The sequence below is a fragment of the Lagenorhynchus albirostris genome, chromosome 1, assembly GCF_949774975.1.
Source record: "Lagenorhynchus albirostris chromosome 1, mLagAlb1.1, whole genome shotgun sequence".
Taxonomy (NCBI): Eukaryota; Metazoa; Chordata; class Mammalia; order Artiodactyla; family Delphinidae; genus Lagenorhynchus; species Lagenorhynchus albirostris.
Window position 1 is genome coordinate 48,573,149 of NC_083095.1, and position 25,040 is coordinate 48,598,188.

The 25,040-nt window shown below is 41.1% G+C and overlaps 1 protein-coding gene across 1 annotated transcript in view; it reads right to left on the bottom strand.

Moving 5' to 3' along the window:
• GNG2 (G protein subunit gamma 2) overlaps nt 1-25,040 on the bottom strand; it is a 139,780-nt gene that overhangs the window by 14,921 nt on the left and 99,819 nt on the right. Inside the window, exon 3 of the mRNA XM_060167236.1 lies at nt 11,715-11,830. Coding sequence (XP_060023219.1) covers nt 11,715-11,801 — 87 coding nt within the window. The 5' untranslated portion in view covers nt 11,802-11,830. The remainder of the gene's footprint in view (nt 1-11,714; nt 11,831-25,040) is intronic.

A 25,040-nucleotide genomic window follows, 5' to 3' on the forward strand; every position in this document is an offset into this window, starting at 1 on the left:
AAGAGCTACACACTTACACAAACAAAGAGAAAGAGAGAGAGAGAGAGAGAGAGAGAGAGTGAGAGAGCAATCTGGAGGCCTCCAGAGGATTCCTTTTGAGTCTTTAGCTAATTACTGATCAGCACATATGTGGGAGAAAACTTCTTGAGGCTGTGCAAAGAATTTCAGAAAGGATCAAGTGAAATAATCCCTGGTGATCACACAGGGATGGAATAGTTTGTGTTTCTACTGGCTAGAGTACATAGATCACATAACACATAGGGGATTAAGTAGAGTCTTAAAAAGGGTGTGTTCAGTAGTGGTGCCAAGTAGGCCTTGGTTAAAGGCTGTTGTGGACCCACCTATCAAAGTTTAAAAGTAAGCCTTGAATAGATCAAAATGTTTCCAAATAACTTAATTGGACCACAGAACAAAACCCCCAAATATTTAAAGAAACAAGAAATTTCAGTTTGCCACAAAATAAAATTCACAATGTCTGGAATCCAAAAAAAAAAAAAAAAAATCCAGACATACAAATAAGTAGGGGGAATAAATCTATCCCATAATGAGGAGAAAAATTAATCCAAATTGATTAATCTCATAATGAGGAGAAAAAGACCCAGAACTGACATAGATGATAAAATTACTAGATAAGGATGCTGTTAAAACAGCTATTGTAAATATTTTCTATATAATCAAGAAAATAGAGGAAAGCAAAATAGGATTAAAAGAGACATGGAAGATATTAAAATGACCCAAATCAAATTTCTAGAGATAAAAAACACACTGAATGGAATTAGCACCTGATTAGACATTGCAGAAGAAAAGATTAGTGAACTTGAAGACAATAATGGGAACTCTCCAAAGTGAAGCACAGAGAGAAAACAGACTGAAAACAACAACAACCCCCCCCAATACAAAAAACAACCCCCTGCAAAAAAATCCCAGAACACACTGAGCTAGGAGACAACTTCAAGTGGCCTAATATATATATAATTGGAGTCTCTGAGGAGAGGAGAAAGATGGTGTATGGATGAGAGGAAAGAAAAAATATTTGAAGACTTAATAACTGAAAATTTCCAAATTTGATAAAAACTACAAACCCACAGGTTTAAGTAACTCAACAAAATCCAAATGAAAAAATATGAATCAAACTACACCAATGCACAGCGTAATCAAATTGCTTATATAGTATTTGAGTAGGAGGATGGAGAGAAGAAAATGAAACATAATAAATAGCTATAGAGAATGTTAGATGGTAGTAAGTTTTATAAGAAAATGAAAAGGAGAGAAGGGTAAAAGGGATTAAGAGTGTATATACGGGTGGGGGTCAAGGAAGACAGGTTGCAATAGTTAGGCTTAATTGAGAAGGTAATCAATCTTTGAGTAAAAACTTATACAATAAAGCTTATGGTAAGAGAAATGGGGAGCCATTGACGTATTTTAAAGAAGCATTCTTGATGCTGCTGTTGAGAATAGGACTCTATGGGAGTAAGGGTAGAAGTGGAGATTCCTGGAGACTATTGCTGTAATCTAAGTGAGAGGTGACAGTGGTTCAGAACAGAGAAATAGCAGCAGAGGTGGTGATGAGAAGTATAATTCTGGATAAACAGCATTTGAATCTAGAATCACAGGATTTTATGATGGATTAGAGATAGTGTGTGAATAAAAAATAAGAACTAAGGATAACTCTAAGTTTTTGGACTGATCTAATGGAAAGATGGAGTTGCCATCATTTCAGCTGCAGGGAGAGAAGATTTGGGGAGGAAGACTGGGAATTCAGTTTTAGAAAGGTTGAAATTGAAACATTTGTTAATGAGATATACAATGCTGGAGTTAGAAGCAAGATTTAGACTAGAGACATAAATTTGGGACTTGAGGCCATACAGATGGTACATAAAGCCTTGGGAATGAGCAAGATCACCAAAGGAGTACATTTAGATAGAAAAGAGAGGAACAAGGATTGAACCTGGAACAACTTCAGTGTAAGAAGTTGGGGAGCCTAAGAGGAACAGCAAAGGAAATTTAAAAGGAGTAGCTTGTGACAGTGGGGAGTACTGAGAGCCAAATGAAGAAAGTGCTTCAAGGCATAAGGAATCATCAACCATGTCAATAGGTCAAGTGAGATGAAAACTGAGAACTGACTACTAGATTTAGCAATTTGAAGTCATTGGTGACCTTGATGAGAGAAGTTTCAGTGGAATGGTGGAGTGAAATGGGTGTAGAGCAAATGGGGCCTCCTCCTCCTTCTTCTTTATGAACAATTCAATCTTAAAGGCTTAGGGTAGGACCAAGCAAGGTATTATAGTTTCTACAGTAGGTCAGGGGCCCGTGGTGGGATGTCAGAGCTGGAGCAATGTGAGGAGAGCATCTGTGCAGGGGGCAGCCTGGTGAGGCGTATGGGAGCCCAAGTGGGATGTGAAGGTATCTGCATCAGGCAGAGAGGTTATGGAGCGGGAGCTTGGTTCCATACATGGGAGTTGATCAAATAAGGATAACGGGAGCCAGGTTTCTCACCAACAGTGAGGGGAGTTACAAATATGGAAAGTAGAAAGCTGGAATGAACCCTGTGGTGTAGGATAGGACCCCATGGTGTCGATGTGAACTCATGGTTACCTATACACATATGTACAGATAAAGAAATATAGATATAAAAGTGTGTGTGTGTGTGTGTGCGCACACATGTCCTTGTGTGCATGTGTGTATGAATTCTCTAGCTCTGTCCACTGAGAGGACCCAGGAGCAGCAACTCTTCAACAATGAGCACACTTAGCATTGAGATCTTGATTTCTAAATACCATTCTCAAGGGAACTAGTGCTCTTGGAGAAAAGAATGATTCCAGGGCTGGGCCAGGGAAATAACAAGAGGACCCTAGAGAATCTTGTTGTGCTGAAAACTAAGGAAGAACTCAAAGAATGAGGGAGACATTTCAAAGGACACAGTAGCCAATGATTTAGCCTGTGCCAATTTAAACATAAAAAAATTAATGATGACAGTATCAGATTATAAATCATTCAATAAAAGAGGAAACCACAAGTGCATAATAAATTTAAAAAAATAGAATGTTTGATGAGGAATGGGATAGTTATATAGCCTCAAGATCCTTCCCTCAAATTCCAAATATTTCTTAACTACAAAGGAAAAAAGAATACCTTTACATGGAGAGACCTGGAAGACACCACCTTAATCAAGTGCTTAAGGTTAATATCACCAGTGACAATTTGAAATCATGTGCCACTGATAGAATGCAGTGAGATGGACACCCCATCAGTTCTCTGCTATTAATGTTTTGTTACTTTAATTAAATCATAAAGAAACAGCAGACAAACCTAAATGGAGTGACATTCTATAAAATAATGGCCTATAATCTTAAAAACTGTCAAGGTCATAAGAGTCAAGGAAGTCTACGGAACTGTGCCTGACAGGACAGCTAAATGCAACCCATGATTCTGAACTGGGTTCTTTTGCTCAAAGGGACATTATTAGGATGATTTGCAATACTTAAATGGGGTCTGAGGAGTAGAAGGTAGTGATGTATCAATGTTAATTATGCATGATGACTATATTATGATTACGTAGAAGAATGTTTTTACTTGTAGGAAATATTAAAGTATCCAGAGGTGATAGGGCACCTGTTAACAACTTTTCTCAAATGGTTCAGGGAAAAACAAAATTCTTTGCCTTGTATTTGAAACTCTTCTGTACCTTTGAGGTTATTTCTGGAGTAAAAATATTTTTTCTAAAGAAAGGGAAAAGAGATATTAGAAACAGTGAATATGGACAACTTTCTCAAGAAGTTACGTTGCAAAGCAGAGCAAACAAATGAGGCAGTTGCTGGAGAAGGAAACGGGAGGTTCAAGAGAAGAAATTTAAATTTTATTTAAGATGGAGAAATAACACTATGTTTGAATGTTGTTGGAAAGGATGAAATAGAGAACCCAAACTGGTGATTCAGAATGGGCAGTGAACTGCTGGAGCGCGTTCCTGATGAGGGAGATGAGATCTGATGTGCAGTGAAGGAATTTACTTTTGATAAGAGCAAGGATCTCCCTGGATTGACAACTGCTGAAACCCAGCTACCCAGCAACCTCACCAAACTAGACTGGGGCTGAGAACCAGGGAGTAAGGGGAGGGGGCCTCTAGACAGTCCCAATAAAAGCCACCAGATTGTGATTTTAGGTTCTGAAAAAATAGGAACCCATTCTAGGCAAATGCCCTGACAGCTTTAAGAAGAAGTAGTTGCCAGTAAGGATAAAAACCAGACCCAAGAATTTAACTGGTGAGTAAGTCTATAGCTCCGTCTTCATTACACCCTGAAATTGAAACACATCTTAAAATTAATGTTGCAAAATGCTTGCAAGCCACCAGACCAACAAGCACTGATAGGTCGTCACTGCCTATGCACGTGGGAAGTTGCCTGTGTGTTAAGGGTATCACTCCTTCAGTTGAGTTGCCTGCACTAATGGAGCCATCAAGGGTTGACAACTTTAAATTGATGCTTAAAAGGACTTGAAAGATCACGCTGGGACGGAGGCTTAGAATGAGAAGTTATTGTGAACATCGAACATTGCCTGCCACAAGCCTGGCAAGATAGCTGAAGGCAAAAGAAACTGCCACACCTCTGGGAAGAGATCATAAGATTTTCACACTAGGAGCGATTGACCTGATATTTGTCTAGAAAGATCTTTTTACTCAGGTCAAAAGCTGCTGGTTACTTTAAAGTCTTTGTTTTTCTTTGAATCATTAATATGTAATTCAAGTAAGGGAAAATTAAAACATCTAGTTTGATCCTTAGTAAATGCAGATGAAACATCCGTATTCTTTGCTATGCCTTGGAATTATACTGAAAATACAACAGGTGGAATGGTCAGCAAGATTAGTCATGCCAGAAATGGAAAGCACCATATCACCATGATGTCCTACATCACCAGGTGCCCGTATCACTGCTGGCGGCCAAAGGTGAGCCTAAAGGATCTCTCCACTATGACTGTGAAAAGCACCCAGGATCAAACTTTGACTGTGATATAGAGAAAGTATAATTGTATGGATAAATATCTACTATTTTAAATTTATAAAATAAAGTGAATATTCTAAATTATCTTGCCCTCCCTGTTCCTCCAAGGAGATATTAAACTGATGATACACATCAATAGGATTTTTTTAAAAAAGGAAATAGAAGAATTAATTTTCAAAACACGCATCAAGAAAAGTACATGATGGGCTTCCCTGGTGGCGCAGTGGTTGGGAGTCCGCCTGCCGATGCAGGGGACACGGGTTCGTGCCCCAGTCCGGGAGGATCCCACATGCCGCGGAGCAGCTGGGCCCGTGGGCCATGGCTGCTGAGCCTGCGCGTCCGGAGCTTGAGCGTCCGGAGCCTGCGCGTCCGGAGCCTGTGCTCCGCAACGGGAGAGGCCACAGCGGTGGGGGGCCCGCGTACCGCAACCACAACAAAAAAGTACATGATATTTAATTGATAAATCTCAATAAAGAAAAGACATGCAAAATTATCATCCAAAATCGTTATGTTTTTTAAGAAGGGAGAACTTTATCTGGCCTGAAAACTAGGCTATTCAGAAAACTACATTTCCTAGGGATTTTGAATTTTCAAGCTTTAACAGTACTGCTTCTCTAGCTCCTAGGTATAATGCACAAGGCTAAGAATATACTTGGTGCTTAACAAATATCTACTGAATTTTAAAAATTATATCAACCCTCATAAAAATGAAGTTTTATGCTCAATTATTAATGTATGCCTGGGTTCAAATCAAATTTTTTGCTCCACTTTCAGCAAATCAAATGAATTAGGACTGGATATCTTTGAACACAGCCTTTTCCTCTATAAATCCTAGACATACTATACCTATTTTATTAACCCTGAAAATACTCTCAATTGGCCTATAAGGAAGGTTGAATCTTACTGTTTCTAATAAGTTGAATGCAAGCATTTTAGGGAAGAGATGTTAAAACTTTCAATTCAAATGCTGGAAAAGTATTTGAAAAGTCCCAAACCTAAGATGTCTGTCCACTCTCTAGAATGAAGCATGATGTCTACCTGGCTTGTTTCTCACTACAGCTTTCCCTGAAGTTCAGTTCCAATGTATTATGAGTCAATTGTCAGAAAGATGATTTACTTATTAGAAACGTTTTTATTTGGTTCCATAATTACACATATTTGTCAGTTACGAAAATCGGTCTGTTCTTTTTATGTTGAACTGTTTTCGAAAGAAGGTATACTATAAATGCTGGCTACTTATAATCATACATTTGACATGAAACAATTTACTGTCTTAAAATGATCAATTATGCCCTTCTTTTTGGTATTTCACTGAATTTTATCCTGTTACAATGAGTTTTATTTGGCCAGTGACATCATGCTTGGAATTTCCCAAACTATAAATGTAATTGGAAATGTCATGCAAAATATAGTTCCTAATGTCTTGTTATATGACACTCTTAGTCTGTGAACTTAAAGCTATCCACTAACAAAAATGTTTTCTGACTGCCTGCATATCTCATCACCAAGAAGTAGACAACAATGTCTTCGACACTGAGGACTGTGTAGTCTAGTTTGAAAAATTATCTGATGAAGGTAAAATTATTTAGTAAATTGACTAGTAAGTAGGATCAGAATGGAAAAGGAGGTTCATGAACAAGTGGGGATTTAAGCTGACCTGTAAGAGAGGAGTAAGATTTGGATAATGCCCTAGTCTAGCTGGGCTGCCGTAATAAAATACCAAAAATGGGTGGATTGTAAACAACAGAAATTGATTTCTCAGAGCTCTGGAGGATGTAACGTCTAAGATCAAGTTGCCAGCAGATTTAGTGTCTGTTGAGGGTCTTGCTTCCTGGTTCATGGATGCCCGTGTTCTTGCTGTAACCTCACATGGTAGACGGGGCAAGGGAGTTCTCTGAGTCTTTATAAGGGCACTAATTCCATTCCGGAGGGCTCTGCCTTCATGACCCAATCACTTCCCAAAGGCCCCACCTCCAAATACTATTCCATCGGGTGTTAGGATTTAACATATGAATTTTGGGAGGGACACAAACATTAGGTCTATAGGACATAGGAAAAGAATAAGAGGGAGGGTGTTCTCAGTGAGGGATCCAGAATAACCAGAGAGATGGGAATCTGCAAAGCATATTCTTGAGATAGTGAGAAGAGCCAGTTGGAAAGGTCCATTGGAACCATTTGGGAGAAATGAGAAATAAATTTGACATTTTTATGTGCAATTTAAAGAGCATCCAACTAGATAAGAAGCAATCATTTCACCCAGGCTCCTGGCCTTGGCTTTCTTTTGCACTTACATCTACATTATTCATGATGTCAACAACACCCTCTGTTAAAGGGCATTCTTCTAGCTTACAATGATTCTCACTCCTCCTTAACTATCTGTCCCCTCCCCAACCATATGGGTGGGTTAGTTCCTAGGAGCCATGTTTGTGCAACGTGGTTCAATTCTAGCGTCAGTTGATTGAGGCCGCATGGCTCATCCTTGGTAGAACAAATATACCACTCTAGGAATATGGGAGTGAGACTAAAAGGGTTGACATGAATCTATCTCTTTCTTCATGGAGCTGAAAGTATGACATGTGATCCTCAGAGCCATGGGCAGCCACCTTGTGTCTGCCATATGGAATAGGCAGCTGAGAAATCTATTCCTCTCAGGAAAAGAAAGAGGCAGCTATACAGGGAGAAACAGAGGCATATCACAGAGCACTTGCAGTTCCCGCTGGCCTTCCAGCTCTCACTCCCCCTGCTTAATCAACTACATTTCTGCTCTTAGATTCTGAGACGCCCTGTATCTTTTATAATCGAGCCCTTCTTTCTGCTTAAGTCAGCTTGGGTTAGGTTTCTCTTATTAGAAACCCAGAGTCCTAACATAATGATGAATAAATAGATTTAACTGAAGTCCTACTGTCCTTTGCTTTTACACACGCTCTCTCAACTTGCGCTCTCAGGACAAGCTTTCTTTCACTGGCCTTTGCTCGACAGCAGTGTATCTTGTTGTTTTGTACATCTGAGTGTCACAGTGTCCACAACCTCTCTCTGCTCCTTTCCCCAGAGCCCTTCCCAGCTTTCTTTGGTTTCTCTTTCCTTTCTCTCCTTGAATGAAATGCTAACAAAGAAACACAGAGAGGCTGGGAGTATCATTTATATATGCCTGAGGCTTATGAACAGATAATGGGTTCATTAGTCCAAATCTCTCAGGATCTGTGATGCAAAGGGGTAGGAAACAAGAAGGTTTAAAAATGAATGTGTTATTCAGACCCTCTCAAGGTAGGGCCTCTCCAGGTTATTCTGGAGGCCACAGGAGGGATAAGGCCACCCCCTGCTTAAGGGACCTTTGACAGCTCCAGTGTCAGCTGTGTCCCCTTTTCCTTGTTCCTTTTTTAAAAAAAAATTATTTATTTATTTATTTTGGCTGCACTGAGTCTTACTTGTGGCACATGGGATCTTTAGCTGTGGACCTCTTCTTTGTGACATGTGGACTCTTAGTTGCGGCATGCATGCAGGATCTAGTTCCCCAACCAGGGATAGACCCTGGGCCCCCTGCATTGGGAGCACAGAGTCTTACCCACTGGACTACCAGGGAGGGCCCTCCTTTTCCTTGTTCCTTGTTGCCTCAGCTGTACTAGGCTCTGCCAGATGGACATAAAGCCACTGCCACCTTTATAGCTTGAAGAGGTCACTACTCTAATTGGAAAATCAGAAACCTGAGATCTTCAGAGAGAAGCCCCTTCTTGCTGACGGGATCACGTACCAAAAGTAGGTGGAGAAGCCTGACCACTCAGAAGCCTGGAAGGGACTCCAAAAGGCAAGCCCTAAACCAGCTGGCTGCCAACAGTGTCAACACAGTCGCAGTTTTACCCAAGAGCTAAACTAAAAATAATCTGACACTTCACCACAGCATGCCTGCCTGGCTCTGATGCGCAGAACAAATGCTGAGATACAGGCTGCCACTGCATTTCCAACAATTTCAGGTCTAATGACGTCAAGAGGAATTCAGAGATATGAAAGTGACGACCATGTAGGAAGGCAGTCACTCATTGTTCAGCTCATTAGGCTAATGCTTTGTCGCTCTAGAACAGATAGTGATTTATTTGGTGTCTTCAGAAGCAGTATTCAAAGGGAATCAGGGTGTGGTGTTGACCTCTTTCTCATGGTATTTGGTAATTATGCTTTTTGGATATCTTATTTGTGTTAATAATAGGTCTTGTTCATTTTTTGGGCAACCTCTTACCAGACTAGGAGATCCTTGAGAGCAAGAATCGTGTCTTCTTTTTCATCTAGCTCTATACCTCTATAGAGCTATAGAGATCTGACAAGGCCTGGCGATTTAGAAAGCTCTCAATAAAATATTTATTGGTTAAAGGAATAAATGAATAACCGAAAAAGAGCAAAAATCCAACCTAATGATGAAGGTTTGGGAAAGTGTCTTAAAGGATATAATGACTGAGTCTTCAAGGAGTCACTGGAGTTGGTAAAGCAGAAACGTAGAGAGGAGCAGAGTGAATGTTAAAGGCATTTGAAATAGCCATCAAGGGAATAAAAATGTTTCAGTATAGCATGTGGGTGAGAGGAAGGGGATGAAGCCGAAAAGTGGGGCAGGGGCTTTGCTATCGAGTTTGAATTTCATTTTCCAGGTGATGGGAATCATGAAAAGATCTTCAGTAAGAGAGGAACTTAATGAGGTTTTCTTGTAGAAAGCTGTCTGTGGCCACATGGAGAGTAAGCGACGGCAGGGATGGAGATGGGGTTGAGACGGGATTGCAAAGAGCAGCTAAGAGCACCTTTCAATCAGTAATTCAGGTGAGAGGTGATGAAGGTCTGACCTATGGCTGAAAAGGTTTGGTTTTTTCCTGATCTTCCCACTGTCAGCTTTTCATCACCACCAACACCATCACACCCTCCTTCAGGATGTGGGCCTGGGGATGCTGAGTAGTGACAGAAAATGCCAAACACGGCAGTGCTTTTCAAACACTTTTTTCTTTGTTGGGCCACGCCAAAAGGCAAGGTGGCATTTTCCAGAAGGTCCATGGGCAGAACCAAAAACAAACAAAGAACCGAATGACTCTTTTTGGTGCCACAATCTTTGGGCCACCTCACTTCTCTCAGCAGGTACTGTGCGCACTTGCCATATTATACTTTTTTTAAGAAAGGAAATAAAAAAAGAAGAGGCAAAAAAGGAGAAGAGCAAGGTAAAAAAAGCACAAGACAGATGGTGAAGACCCTTTATCATATTCATAAATAAAGAATTAAAGTTATTGCAAGAAAGAAGCTGTTTACATTTTGTGGTCCATTACCAGGACTTGAATTTTACAAAGCAGATTCAGGATAGATGGAAATTTGCTCAGTTTACTTATGGAGGAAGACCAGCTCTCCCTTCACACTCTAGCCCAGACCTGATGGGAGTTGTAAGGAGTAAACCCCTTCCTATAGGACCACGGTTCCCAACCTTAACTATACATTGAAATTAACTGATAATTAAAAGAAATACTGCTGCCTGAATCATACCCTAATAGACTCTAATTTAATTGGTCTACAGTGTGGTCTTAGAATTGGTCCTTTTATAAAATTCCCTGGGTGATATGAATATACAGGTGGGCTGAGAACCACGGCTATACACCAGTGGTCAGCAAAGTTTTTCTCTAAAAGGCCAGAGAGTAAAAATTTTAGGCTTTGTGGGCCACAGGGTCTCTGCTGCAACTACTCTACCCTGCTGTAGTGTGAAAGTAGCCACAGACAGTATGTAAACGAATGGGTGGGGCTGTGTTCTAATAAAGCTTTATTGAGAAAAACAGTCATTGGGCTGGACTTGGCTCGTGAGCCATAATTTATTGACCCTTGTTTTAGAAGCACATTCCAAAGGATGGCTGGATTGTTCAGATTGCTAAGTCAGGTATGGACGAATCTTCCAGTTTAAAAAAGGTATCTGAAAGAATGTTCTAATTTTAGTAAAATGAGATATGTTGCTGAGTTCCATTTCATAAAATGCTCAGGTCTTCTGGGAAAGTGAAGCTTTGATAGTTGACATAAATTTACTTTACTACCCTACAGTAGCTATCTGTGTGGGTTAATTTACATTGAAAATCTGCCAACAAAAGGTTTAAAGTCCTGGCTTAATATGTTAGGTCCAACTTAAGGCAAAGCTGTCAGGTTAGATCTGGGGAGTGAGAGAAAGAAAGAAGTGGAGTATTAAGTTCCATGAAACCTCTATGCTGTTTGACTTCTCAGGGAGACCACATGTGGTTTTTGTGTTCTGAAGAAAAAAACTCCAGTAAGGTATAAAGAAGAAAAAAAATAACATGCAGTGGTGGATAGAAGGATTAGACATGAAGATAGACACTAAAAATTAGAACCGACATAAGGGCAGAAAAAATTAAACCCAAGTGAGAAGAGGGTCTTGTACAAGGTCAGAGAAATGAACTGGTAGATTTCTATGTTTTATGGGTTTTCCAAATCCCTTGACTAGAATTCAGCCATGAGCCGAAGTTTTGTTTTGACATCCACATAGAGAACCAGTTTTAATTTATACTATCATTTTATTCTTGAGAAATCCAGAAGAGGCAAAGACACATTAGAAAAATGAACTTCTGCCTAACCATTAAGTTTCTCTTCCACCATCACTGGTTTCATCACTCTCTATAGAAAAGTAGCCAAATGACACGTGGCTGCAAGTCATGCTCCTGACAATCAAGGCTCGCTGGGCTGTGTGGGTTACGCCATCCTTACCTTTATCCTATCGATGTTGGCTTCCATCTTCAGCTGTTCTACCAGTTTCCTGGCTTGAGCTATGCTGGCGGTGTTGTTGCTGGCCATTGGAATGCTGGGTGGGTTTTTCAGACACACTGGGAAAGAAAACAAGGAGGAAAAATGCATCAGAGAATTCTCCAGCTGCCAAATGTGCAGATTCATTATAGCTGGGGGATCCCCCCAAAATGGCTATAGTCAGGCCAGGCTCCTCCAGCCATCTACATCCCCTATCCAGCACTGAGTTTGAGTGGCAGGCAGGCCAGAAGATGAGGTTTGCTTTTCCAACTCCCTACCTCTGCCCTTCCATCCTTCTTTGGGGGGAAAAAAAAAAGAAGAAAGTTCATCAAATCAGATAAGATATGCTGCCACATTAAGAAAGTTATTAAATTTATGTCAATTTATGAAATAAGTTCAAAATGGTAAGGGTGACAGTATGCATAATTACGGTTGTTATTTATTGGGTACTGCCATTGTTAGATACTGTGTTAAGTGCCCTCAGAGGATGAGGAATGAAAGGTGAGCAGAGGCAGGAATGGTAAATTATATAATCCCTAAGGACTAAAAACACTATGTTTACAATGTTCTCTTGATGGGCTCAAATGCTGACTCTCTGGTTAACTGTAAGCACCTCAGTCTATTATACGGCAGAGACAATGCAACAGAACTTGTGGCTTTTTTGTGTTATTTATCCAGCACAGTCTATTTGAAATATGGCTTGATTCACAACCAATTACTTTACTCATAATTCTTCAGGAACAAACTATAATGTCAAGGGGTAGGCGTTGCTATGTCTAAATTGTTACTTGCATCGATGAGTAGACCAGTGGTATTCTAAATTAAGTACAACAGACTTAATACTTTTATGAATATGGAATGGAACATAAATGTTTAGAGAGTGGAGTTCTGTACCTATGTAGATGGTGAGATGGTTTCTTTGTCTCTGGCTCTACCAGACCCACTCCCATCCTTGTCCCCCAATCCCTTCAAGTCCTATCCCAATTTCATTTCTCTTCTAATGATTTTTTGACCCACCATCTCACTTTATTCTTGTTGTTCATCTCAGAAAGTATCCTATTTATTTTGAGTACCCATTTCCCCCACATTCTCATCAGGTCTTGCTCCATGTCAAGGTGCCATATACTATTTCAGGGCCGTCGATGTAAATTTGCCCCTTGAGGTCTCTGACACCCAATAGTGAAGGAATGTCTGAGAGCTGCAATTTAACCAGAGTGCACGACCCAAGAAATGAGAAACATTAAACACTGCTTCAGTCACCACCAGTCATATCTTGTTCTGAAGATATTATATTAAAAACCGTGACTTCTAGTAGTTTTGGGAAATATTTTTATCGAGGGATAAAGCAGGATCAGGCTACTATGTCAAAAAGGAAAGAGGACACATAGAAAACCTACAGAAAGAAAAATAACCCATAATAAGTTCAGTACATAGGTTTTTACATATCCATGAAAATCAAGAAACAATTTTTATTTTAATTACTAAAAAAGCAAAAGTCTATAAATTATCTTCTTTGGTTCTTATTTCTTGACATTTAACTCTCTGTAACCAAAGAGGTCCCTTCATGGATAGTGTTATTTTATAAAGAATACTGCAAAAGCCAGCCCAACAACATTTATAGTATAAATTGGAGGATAGTAAACTGTTCCCTCAATTTATTTTCAAAGGGTTTGGAGACAATAAAATGGGAAGGAAGACTGAAAGAATTTTGAAGCCACAAAGATCTCTGAACTCTACTTTCAGATGCTTGAAGATCAAGGGAGGGATCCTGCATGCAAAAACAAACAAACAAAAAAGGAGGCTTTAACAACAACTGCGATTTCATCAGCATGGTTAGGGACCTAATCATCTTAGCCCCACAGGGAAATTATGTGCCCCCAAATCAAATGGACATCCACCAGCCTTGCAAAACTTCACAGGGCCAAGATGGAGTATTGACTTATCCAGTAGAGTAGCCTAACTCTTCCAGTGATCCAAGGTGGAAGGAGCCCTGGTCTACAGGCCTCTGGACACTGTTCTGTAAAGTTCATGTTTCCTCCAAACTAGAATTTATCACACTAGAATACAGACTATCACAGAATTTCCAAATCCTCATTGGGCCTGAGGGACCTCTGAGAGTCTGGTCAGCTATTCTTCTGCCCTTGAATCTAAACCAGATAACATAGTAACCTGTGGCAGAGACCACTGCTTGCTCCCAATACCCCTTTTCCTCTTCTTCATTAGTGATAACAATTTTTCTTTTCTTTTTAACAGAGACCACAAGAACCTTGAATTTTAGTTGGGGACATTTTGCTGAAAGATGCATTCTCAGGCTCCTTTGCAGCTAGGTGTCCTGATATGACTAAGTTTGGCCAATGAGACATAAGCAGAAGTGTCGTGAAGGGAAGGGGTGTGCCCTTTGCCTCCCCTTCTTCCTGTTACTGGCCTAGAAGATAGTCATATTGACCACAGAGCTCCATCTTGAACATCTGGGCTACACTCCAGGAGGAGCAGGAAGGATCTGGGTCCTTACTGATACTGTAGAGACACCATGCCAGCTGTGAACTGGCTGCCATCTATGTGAAGAGAAATAAGCACCTATCTTGTTTACGCCACTATTATTAAGGGTTTCTCTACTGTTGGCTCACAGGTCTGCCATTAACTGATTAAATAACCCATTATTTTTATTTGAGTATCCAGGAAAGTCTATGTCCTAATGCCTGTTAATGTTCCCTGGAAAAAGCTGTAGCTGTCCTGAGGAGGCTGAGATGGAAAGTGTATGAGTTTTCTATTGCTGCTGTAACACCTTACTACAAGTTTAGTAGCTTAAAGAATATAAATATATCTTAATAGTTCTGGAGGTTAGAAGTCTGAAAGAGATCCCACTGGGCTAAAGTCAAGATATTGGCAGGGCTTCATTCCTTCTGGAGGTCTAAAGGAAAATGTCTCCTTTCCTCACATAGCTTCTAAAGGTTGCCGGCATTCCTGGGCTCTTGGCTTTTTTCTTCATCTTCAAAACCAACAAAGGTGAGTTGACTCCTTCTCACTCTACATCACTCTAACCTCTTCAGTAGTCACCTCTCTCTCTGATTCTCCTCTGCCTCCTTCTTCCACTTTTAGGAACCATTGTAACCACACTGGGTCCACTCTGATAATACAGGTTAATCTCTGTATCTTTAGGTCAACTGATTAGCAACCTTAATTCCATTTGCAACCTTAATTCCCTTTGCCATGTAACATAACAATCTGCAGGTTCCAGGTCTGGGGACATGGACATCTTTGGGGGCCTTTATTCTACTTACAATGGAAGGAGACCTCTGTGCAGGTAGAGAAGGAAAGTGGAAAGGTGGGATGTTGAGGTGGGAAAGAAGAGGGATGGGGCAGGACGTAAGATTAGAAATGCTGGAGAGAGAACAAATAAAACCTAAATGGACTTAAGAAAAAAAAGTAGACAAAGACTTTGGTTTGTGCTTCTAGCTTTAGGAAGATCCTGTATGTTTTTCTTTCACCATATGACCCAACAAAATCTAGGGCCACTTTCAGAATCACTTAGTGCATTTTCCTCTTTTTCACATCCGGCTGCTTTCCCGTAAAAGCAATGAAGAAATCCCCCTCCTGAAAACTGAAAGAACTGTAGAGTCCTAGACCAGTGTTCCAAAGAAGTATGTGATATTGAGATTTATAAGAAATATATATATTTGGTCTTTGACCTATTCTTGGCACAGAGCTCCTAAAACCCTCGGAATCTCCTGTGGTAAGACCAATAAAGGTCTTTAGTTATGTTAATGAGGTGACTTTTGGAAAGCCCTTAGGCAACCTGAGGATGGGGGAGCTGTTTGCCACGAGAACCAACCATGTGATTAGAGGGTTGAAACTTTCAGAACTCACCCCCAACCCCAACCTCCTGAAAGGAAAAAAGGGCTGAAGGTTGAATCAGTTGCCAGTGGCCAATGATTTAATTAATCACGACTATGTAAAGAAGGCTCCATAAAAACCCAAAAGGACAGGGTTTGGAGAGCTTCCAGGTTGGTGACCGCATGGAGATGCTGGAAGAGTGGCCCACCCAGAGAGGGTATGGGAGCTCTGCACCCTTTCTCCGTACCTTGCCCTTTGCATCTCTTCCATCTGGTTGTTCCTGAGTTACATTCCTTTATAATAAACGGGTAACCTAGTATGTAAAATGTTTCTCTGAGTTCTGTAATAGTAAATTAATCAAAACCAAGGAAGAGGTCATGGGAATCTCTGATTTATAGCCAGTCAGTCAGAAGTACAGGTAACAACCTGGGCTTGCAATGGGGGGCCTGAATTGTGTTGGTGGGTAGGGGGAGGAGAAGGCAGTCTTGTAAGATCAACCCTTAACCTGTGGAACCTGATGCTATCCCTGGGTAGGCAGTGTCAGAATTAAGTTAAATTGTAGGACACTCAACTGGTGTCAGAGGATTGTTTATTGGTGTGAAGGGAACTGCCCCCCTCCACACACTGGGATTGGGTCCTGGAGCCCTACTGAAGTATGTATTTTCCTAAAAAGTGACTATGGTAAATAAGAAAAAGTTAGCTTATCTTCTAAGCTTGAAGCATTTGGACAATGCATCACACACACTCACTCACTCACACACACACACACACACACACACACACACACACACACACACCTCTTTTCATCTTACAAATCTGAAACTCTGTACCCATTAAACAATAACACCCATTCCTTTCTCCCCCAGCCTGGGAAACCACCATTCCACTTTCTGTCTCTATGATTTTGATTACTCTAGGTACCTCACAGAAGTGGAATCATACAGTATTTGTCTTTACATGACTGTCCTGTTTCACTTAGCATAATGTCCTCAAGGTTCATTCATGTTGTAGCATGTGTCAGAATTTCCTTCCTTTTTAAGGCTGAATAATATTACATTCTATGTATACACCATATTTTATCAATTCATCTGTTGAGGGACACTTGGGATGCTTTCACGTTCTAGCTACTGTGAGTAATGTTGCTGTGAATATGGGAGTACACATATCTCTTCAAGACTCTGCTTTCAGTTCTTTTGAGTATATACCCAGAAATGGAGTTGTTGGATCATATAGGGTAAGTCTATTTTTAATTTTTTGAGGGACAGCAATACTGTTTTCCGTAGCAGCTGTACCATTTTACATTATCACTAAAAGTGCACAAGGGTTCCAGTTTCTCTTCATCCTCATGAACACATTCTTTTTTTTTTCTTTTTTTAAAATAGTAGCCATCCTAATGGGTGTGAGGTGGTACCTCATTATAGTTCAATTTGCATTTCCCAAATGAGTAGTGATATGACTTTTCATGTGTTCATTGGCCATTTGGATATCTTTTTTTGGAGAAATGTCTATTCAAGCCTTTTAAAATCAGGTTTGTTGTTGAGTTTTAGGAATTTTCTATATATTCTGGATACCAATCTCTAATCAGATATATGGTTTGCAAATATTTTCTCCCATTCCACGGATTACCTTGTCACTCTGTTGATAGTGTACTTTGATGCATAAAAGTTTTTAATTTTCAGGAAGTCAAATTTTTCTATTATTTTCTTTGGCTGCCTATGCCTTTGGTGTTAGAGCCGGGAAATGACTGCCAAAACTAAAGTTGTGAATGTTATGCTCCATTATTTGGAAGGAGAAAAGAATATGCCACTCCAAGATATGTCACTATGGCATACTGGTTATTTTGAATTGAAGTTAGTTAAGAAAATAGCCAGTGCAAGAAGAATACCCTCACTCTCTTTGTCCCCCTGAAAGCAGGAAGTAAATCTCCTGTGTGAAGGCACCCTCCCTCTACCAGGAAGGTAGAAGGCATCCTTATTGCCAGAGACAGGAAATTCAGAGCCCAGAAGGCTGTATCGATAAACCTTGTTACTTCTTCAGTAATTTGCTATCCCAAGCCCAGGTCCATTCATCTTGTTGATTCCTCACAAACTTATTGTTTCCCTGTCTAAAAGGTATAAAAGCTGCCTGCTTTGGTCACTTCTTTGAGTCTCATTTCTTTATGGGCTTATGTATATGTACAAAATTAAATTTGTTTTTCTCCTGTTAATCTTTTTTTTTTTTTTTTTTTTTTTTTGCGGTACACGGGCTTTTCACTGTTGTGGCCTCTCCCGTTGCGGAGCACAGGCTCCGGACGCGCAGGCTCAGCGGCCATGGCTCACGGGCCCAGCCGCTGCGCGGCATGTGGGATCTTCTCGGACCGGGGCACGAACCCTTGTCCCCTGCATCGGCAGGCGGACTCTCAACCACTACGCCACCAGGAAAGCCCTTGTGTTCTCTTTTTAATTTGGTCTTTCCATAGGTACCAGTAAGACAGTCGTTTAGAATGAGAGCGCTCTTAAAAACTCTCTTTCTTTCAAATATTGCCAGTTCAAAGGATCCTTTGGCCATTGATGAGTAGGAAATAGAGAGGCATGTGGAAACACTTCCTTTAAAAGGCACAATAAACAGGAAGCAACTACAACTGGAATTAATTGCTTGGGTGGAAACTTCGTTCAATAAGTGAGCTAACATGGTTCCCTTTGTTTTTTTTTTTTTTTTTTGCGGTACGCGGGCCTCTCACTGTTGTGGCCTCTCCCGTTGCGGAGCACAGGCTCCGGACGCGCAGGCTCAGCGGCCATGGCTCACGGGCCCAGCCGCTCCGCGGCATGTGGGATCTTCCCGGACCGGGGCACGAACCTGCGTCCCCTGCATCGGCAGGCGGACTCTCAACCGTTGCGCCACCAGGGAAGCCCTCTCCTGTTAATCTTATGTCAATTTAATTATTAGACAAGCCAAAGAATCAAGAATGGAAGAAGGGGAAAGTTTTCCTCCTCTCCAGTTTTGGTGCCTGTACACAGTTCACTCTCGGGCTGCGGCAGCTGAGAGACCCTGGGAGCTCTGGTGGGTGCTGGCAGAAGGAAAGAATTCGTACCAAATCAGTCTCCCAGGTCTCTGCCTGCAAGGTCTCGTAGAAGTGAGAATGGTAAGAATCCTTTTCTTTTTCTAAATTCAGATTAGTAGGAGAAAATATTTTTATGAATTAGTTCCTTGGGTATGGCGACTTGTAAAGATACGTTGTGAGTACTCTTGTTATCTATTTATTCCTTTTCTCCCAGAGATGGTCATTGTTTTCCTTTTTCTCTGCCTTTTGTGTCATTTCTCATAAGGAGAAGAACCATAGGGCAGAACACAGGCATAGGTTCTAGAAGCCTGTTGTCTGATCTGGTTTCACACACTGGTGAGTTCACGGTTCTCAAGAGACTGGGAGCTATTTAGACAAACTTTGCTCTGGGTCCTCTAATGTAAAAACTGGGTGAAGTTTTCCTTTTATCTTGTTCTATGTCCTGAAAGCATAACTCTATGAGCAGTAAGAATATTCTCTGGTTTCTGCTAGCCGGAGAATGCAAGTAATAGTTTGCACTTGGTGGCCAGTTGAATAGACTGGATTCCAAGACATGAAGTCACAAGCAATGTTCTCTTTGTCCAACTGTGCTAGCTTTCAGGGAAGTTTGTCATAAGGGGCCTTTGTCATCTCAGCCTTCGTTGTCTTGCTAGTGCTGGAAAAGTCTCATTATATTAATGCCTGCCTGGTGTCATAGATTAGTAGGTCTGTGACTAGAGTGGCCTCATGCTCTTGTGAGAGACCAGAGACACTGTTTGCACTATACCGTTCTTACTACCTATGAAAACTTTGCTTTCTTAGGTTAAATATGGAATGAAGTCTCTGGATCTTCTGAGGACTATGTCTTTTGTACTGTCCTTTGTGATGCCTCTTGCGTCCATGGTTAAACTGTAAAAAGACTTACTGGTTTGAGTCTCTATTGAGATTAATGTAAGTTCCTACTCATCAATGGCCAAAGGATCCTTTGAACTGGCAATATTTGAAAGAAAGAGAGTTTTTAAGAGCGCTCTCATTCTAAACGACTGTCTTACTGGTACCTATGGAAAGACCAAATTAAAAAGAGAACACAAGGGCTTCCCTGGTGGCGTAGTGGTTGAGAGTCCGCCTGCCGATGCAGGGGACACGGGTTCATGCCCCGGTCCGGGAAGATCCCACATGCCGCGGAGCGGGTAGGCCCATGAGCCATAGCCGCTGAGCCTGCGCGTCCGGAGCCTGTGCTCCGCAATGGGAGAGGCTACAACAGTGAGAAGCCCGCGAACCGCAAAAAAAGAAAAAAAGAGAACACAAAGGAATATAATGTCTAGCCTTAGGGGCCTCTTAACAAGATGAAAGAAGAGACATTTGACTTAGAAAAAAAATTAAAGACCACATCCAACATAAATTCCCTTAGCTCCTCAAACTCCTCCACCTTCCCCTTAAACACCCAGCTGCCTGTTTTAACTTCCCATTCCCTAAAAGATTTATAGAGAGCACTCTGATCTCTAGGCCTCAAGTATACAGGTTACTCATGCAAATGCCGAAAGCTGGGAAGTAAATTTAACAGACGTATCCAGGATGGAGAGTAAGGCCTTCTTGGCTATTCCTTACAACTCCTCCTACTTTCCAGGGCTCCATAATCAGGCTCTGCCAGCTTCAGGTCTTTCTATACAATGTCCTTTGTAGATGTATCCTGGACCCCTCCACCCAACACCACTAAGAATTCATATCCCCTGGAAAGCAACAGACCTTTTAAATGACAAAGCCCTTTACCTCCACTTTCAGAAGATCCTACCAAATTTAAAGATGTATTTAAAAGAGTATTGGCCATTTACAGCCCTTCTCCCAGAGGAAACAGATGACCAGAATTTCTCCCAGGCCCTCCTATAAAATGGTCAGGAAATGGACCAGCTGAAGGCTGATGTTTAGCAAATATTACATTATATTATATATTAAATATTATATATGATATGCAAAGGTAGAGGCTTTCCCGCCCAAGGTGAATTGGTCTAAGGTTAAATTGTACACTCAGAAAAAGGAGAACATCCAAAGGCCTTTATAAAATGCTTTCAAGGGATACTGCATTAAGCCCTGAAGCCCCAGAATACAGAAATCTTTTAATTTCTTCCTTAATATGAAATTTTCTCCTAAATTTAAAAAGGCAAATTCAAAATAGTGTGCCTGGGTGAACTAATCAACCTCTAAGCATTATGATGGAAGCAGGTACCCAATTCTTTGAAGACAGATTGCAGGAGAAAAAAAGGAACTATAATCAACAATACTTGATTTGCAACTTGAATCTTCAGAAAAACAAAAGCAGAGCTCTGAGAGCAGCTCAAAGTCCACTCAGACCCTTTCCCATTTGCCTTCAGGTATTTGCAGATATAATTAAAAAATCAAGACATTGGAAGTACAATTGTTCTGACTTAAGAAAAAGAAGGAAAAAATTAAATAGTAATTACCTTAGACTTCTGATAATAGATATACTCCCAAATTCCTACATTCTTTCCCTGTCCCTTGAAGATGTAAATCTTATGTATTTATAAAGCAAACAGCTCAAGAGGTAAATAGAACACTGCTCACAATTGCCTGAGACAAAGATAAAAAAAGGAGGGGGGAGACTTTCAAAAATACAAACTACTATAAACTCACTGGCCTAAATCTAGTCCACAGCGTTCATAGGATTACTTGTCAAGGACAAACACAAATCTTAAAAGTCTCCTGCACAAACATTAGTAAAAAGCTTTAGCCATTTAAGAGAGTAAGCTTAACTTGTTCTGTCCTACAGAGATATAATTTGAATTCAACTGTTATTTATAAACTAGTGAGTGTTATTTTATTGTACCTCATTCATGGCTAAAGTTTTAGAACAAAAGCTATAAAGTCTCTGTGTCTGTCTGTGTGTTTACATATGTCTATAAATCTATGTTATGTATATGTGATATTTTTCTACCTCTGTATGGTATTGCCAAAATCATTTTGTAAATGAGCTCTATTTAACTGGCTTAAACTTAAGCTCTTATGAATTAAGCATTCCTAAAACTCAGAAACATAGAAACTAACTCAAATGTTTTTCAAGTTCATGTGATGTGGGATACCCTTCGCTAAATAAATGCTAGTTTAAGTTCGTTAAAATAGACATGTCTTCAGAGTTACCAGCATTAAATATAATGCAGACATGCAACTTTTATTCTACCTGGGTTTACTAGTCAAGTAAGCTCATGTTATCTCTGTTGCAAAATTTGTAAACAAGAAAAATAACTCAAAATGATGGCTGGCCACTTTGATGTCTTAGGAAATTTTCATGAGTGATCTAGATATGACTGTTGGGAACAAGTGAATTAAATAAATGTAAGTGGGCTAAAAATTTTTAAGTTAACCTTTCAATAATAATTATGTTTTATGATATATACTTAAATAGTTTCCCAACTCCCTTTGGTAACTTATACCCTTAGAGTTTTGCTAAGTTAAATTAAATGATAGAAATTTATGGAATATCTAGATAATTTCCAAATAAGATAAGACACAGAAACATTAATTATTGAACATGGGTTTATCCACTTTTGGTTTCTGATTACAGAGAAACTAAAGATATTTGGGTCTATTAGGAAATATTATGTACCACATTGAAAGGTTACAATACAAAGAAACATATGCTTTTAGAAATTATAAAATGTATTCATAAATTTGCCAATCCAAGAATGCTGGTATAATGTACAATTCACAACTGCTTACTTCTTGGTTTTTACTAGAGTTTAAGGTTTCTACAAATTAAAAATTCTAATTAATAAATGCAATTGGAACTACCAAAAATAATAAGAAAAACATTTCTGTGTAAGAAAAGTAGGTTGTGTTTAGGGTTAAAAAAGGTATGAGGGGGATTCAGGAGAAGATGGCAGAAGAGTAGGACGCGGAGATCACCTTCCTCCCCACAGATACATCAGAAATACTTCTACATGTGGAACAACTCCTATAGAACACCCACTGAACGCTGGCAGAAGACCTCAGACCTCCCAAAAGGCAAGAAACTCCCCACGTACCTGGGCAGGGCAAAAGAAAAAAGAATAAACAGAGACAAAAGAATAGGGACGGGCCCTGCACAAGTGCGAGGGAGCTGTGAAGGAGGAAAGGTTTCCACAAACTAGGAAGCCCCTTTGAGGGCGGAGACTGCGGGTGGCGGAGAGGGGACGCTTCGGCACCGCGGAGGAGAGCGCAGCCACCCGGGTGCGGAGGGCAAAGCGGAGAGATTCCCGCACAGAGGATCGGTGCCGACCGGCACTCACCAGCCCGAGAGGCTTGTCTGCTCACCCGCCGGGGCGGGCGGGGGCTGGGAGCTGAGGCTCAGGCTTCGGTCGGAGCGCCGGAGCGCCGGGAGAGGACTGGGGTTGGCGGCGTGAACACAGCCTGAAGGGGGCTAGTGCGCCACGGCTAGCCAGAAAGGAGTCTGGGAAAACGTCTGGACCTGCCGAAAAGGCAAGAGACTTTTTCTTGCCTCTTTGTTTCCTGGTGCGCGAGGAGAGGGGATTAAGAGCGCTGCTTAAAGGAGCTCCAGAGACGGCGCGACCCGCAGCTATCAGCGCAGACCCCAGAGACAGGCATGAGACGCTAAGGCTGCTGCTGCCACCATCAAGAAGCCTGTGTGCGAGCACAGGTCACTATCCCCACCGCCCCTCCCAAGAGCCTGCACAGCCCACCACTGCCAGGGTCCTGTGATCCAGGGACAACTTCCCCGGGAGAACGCACGGCGCGCCTCAGGCTGGTGCAACATCCCGCTGGCCTCTGCCGCTGCAGGCTCGCCCCTCATCCGTACCCTTCCCTCCCCCTGGCCTGAGTGAGCCAGAGCCCCCGAATCAGCAGTTCCTTTAACCCTGTCCTGTCTGAGCAAAGAACAGATGCCCTCAGGCGACCTACACGCAGAGGCGGGGCCCAATCCAAAGCTGAACCCCGGGAGCCCTGCGAACAAAGCAGAGAAAGGGAAATTTCTCCCAGCAGCCTCAGGAGCAGCAGATTAAATCTCCACAATCAACTTGATGTACCCTGCATCTGTGGAATACCTGAATAGACAACGAATCATCCCAAATTGAGGTGGACTTTGGGAGCAAGATAGATGATTTTTTCCCCTTTTCCTCTTTTTGTGAGCGTGTATGTGTATGCTTCTGTGTGAGTTTTTGTCTGTGTAGCTTTGCTGTCACCATTTGTCCTAGGGTTCTGTTCGTCCGTTTTTTGTTTGTTTTTACTTTTTAAAATTTTCTTCTTAATTATTTTTTAATATTTTAATAACTTTATTTTATCTTTATTTTATTTTATCCTCTTTCTTTCTATTTTTTCTCCCTTTTATTCTGAGCCATGTGGAGGACAGTCTCTTGGTGCTCCAGCCAGGCGTCAGGGCTTGCCACTGAGGTTGGAGAGCCAACTTCAGGACACTGGTCCACAAGAGACCTCCCAGCTCCACGTAATATCAAACGGCGAAAATCTCCCAGAGATCGCCATCTCAACAACAACACCCAGCTTCACTCAACGACCAGTAAGCTACAGTGCTGCACACCCTATGCCAAACAACTAGCAAGACAGACACAGCTTTATCCATTAGCAGAGAGGCTACCTAAAATCATAATAAGGCCATAGACACTCCACAACACACCACCAGACGTGGACCTGTCCACCAGAAAGACAAGATCCAGCCTCATCCACCAGAACACAAGCACTAGTCCCCTCCACCAGGAAACCTACACAACCCACTGAACCAACCTTAGCCACTGGGGACAGACACCAAAAACAATGGGAACTACGAACCTGCAGCCTACGAAAAGGAGACCCCAAACACAGTAAGATAGGCAAAATGAAAAGACAGAAAAACACACAGCAGATGAAGGAGCAAGGTAACACCCACCAGACCTAACAAATGAAGAGGAAATAGGCAGTCTACTTGAAAAAGAATTCAGAATAATGACAGTAAAGATGATCCAAAATCTTGGAAATAGAATAGACAAAATGCAAGAAACATTTAACAAGGGCCTAGAAGAACTAAAGATGAAACAAACAATGATGAACAACACAATAAATGAAATGAAAAATACTCTAGAAGGGATCAATAGCAGAATAACTGAGGCAGAAGAACGGATAAGTGACCTGGAAGATAAAATTGTCTACTGCAATATCTACTGCAGAGCAGAATAAAGAAAAAAGAATGAAAAGAACTGAGGACAGTCTCAGAGACGTCTGGGACAACATTAAATGCACCAACATTCGAATTGAAGGGGTCCCAGAAGAAGAAGAGAAAAAGAAAGGGACTGAGAAAATATTTGAAAAGACTATAGTTGAAAACTTCCCTAATATGGGAAAGGAAATAGTTAATCAAGTCCAGGAAGCACAGAGAGTCCCATACAGGATAAATCCAAGGAGAAACACACCAAGACACATATTAATCAAACTATCAAAAA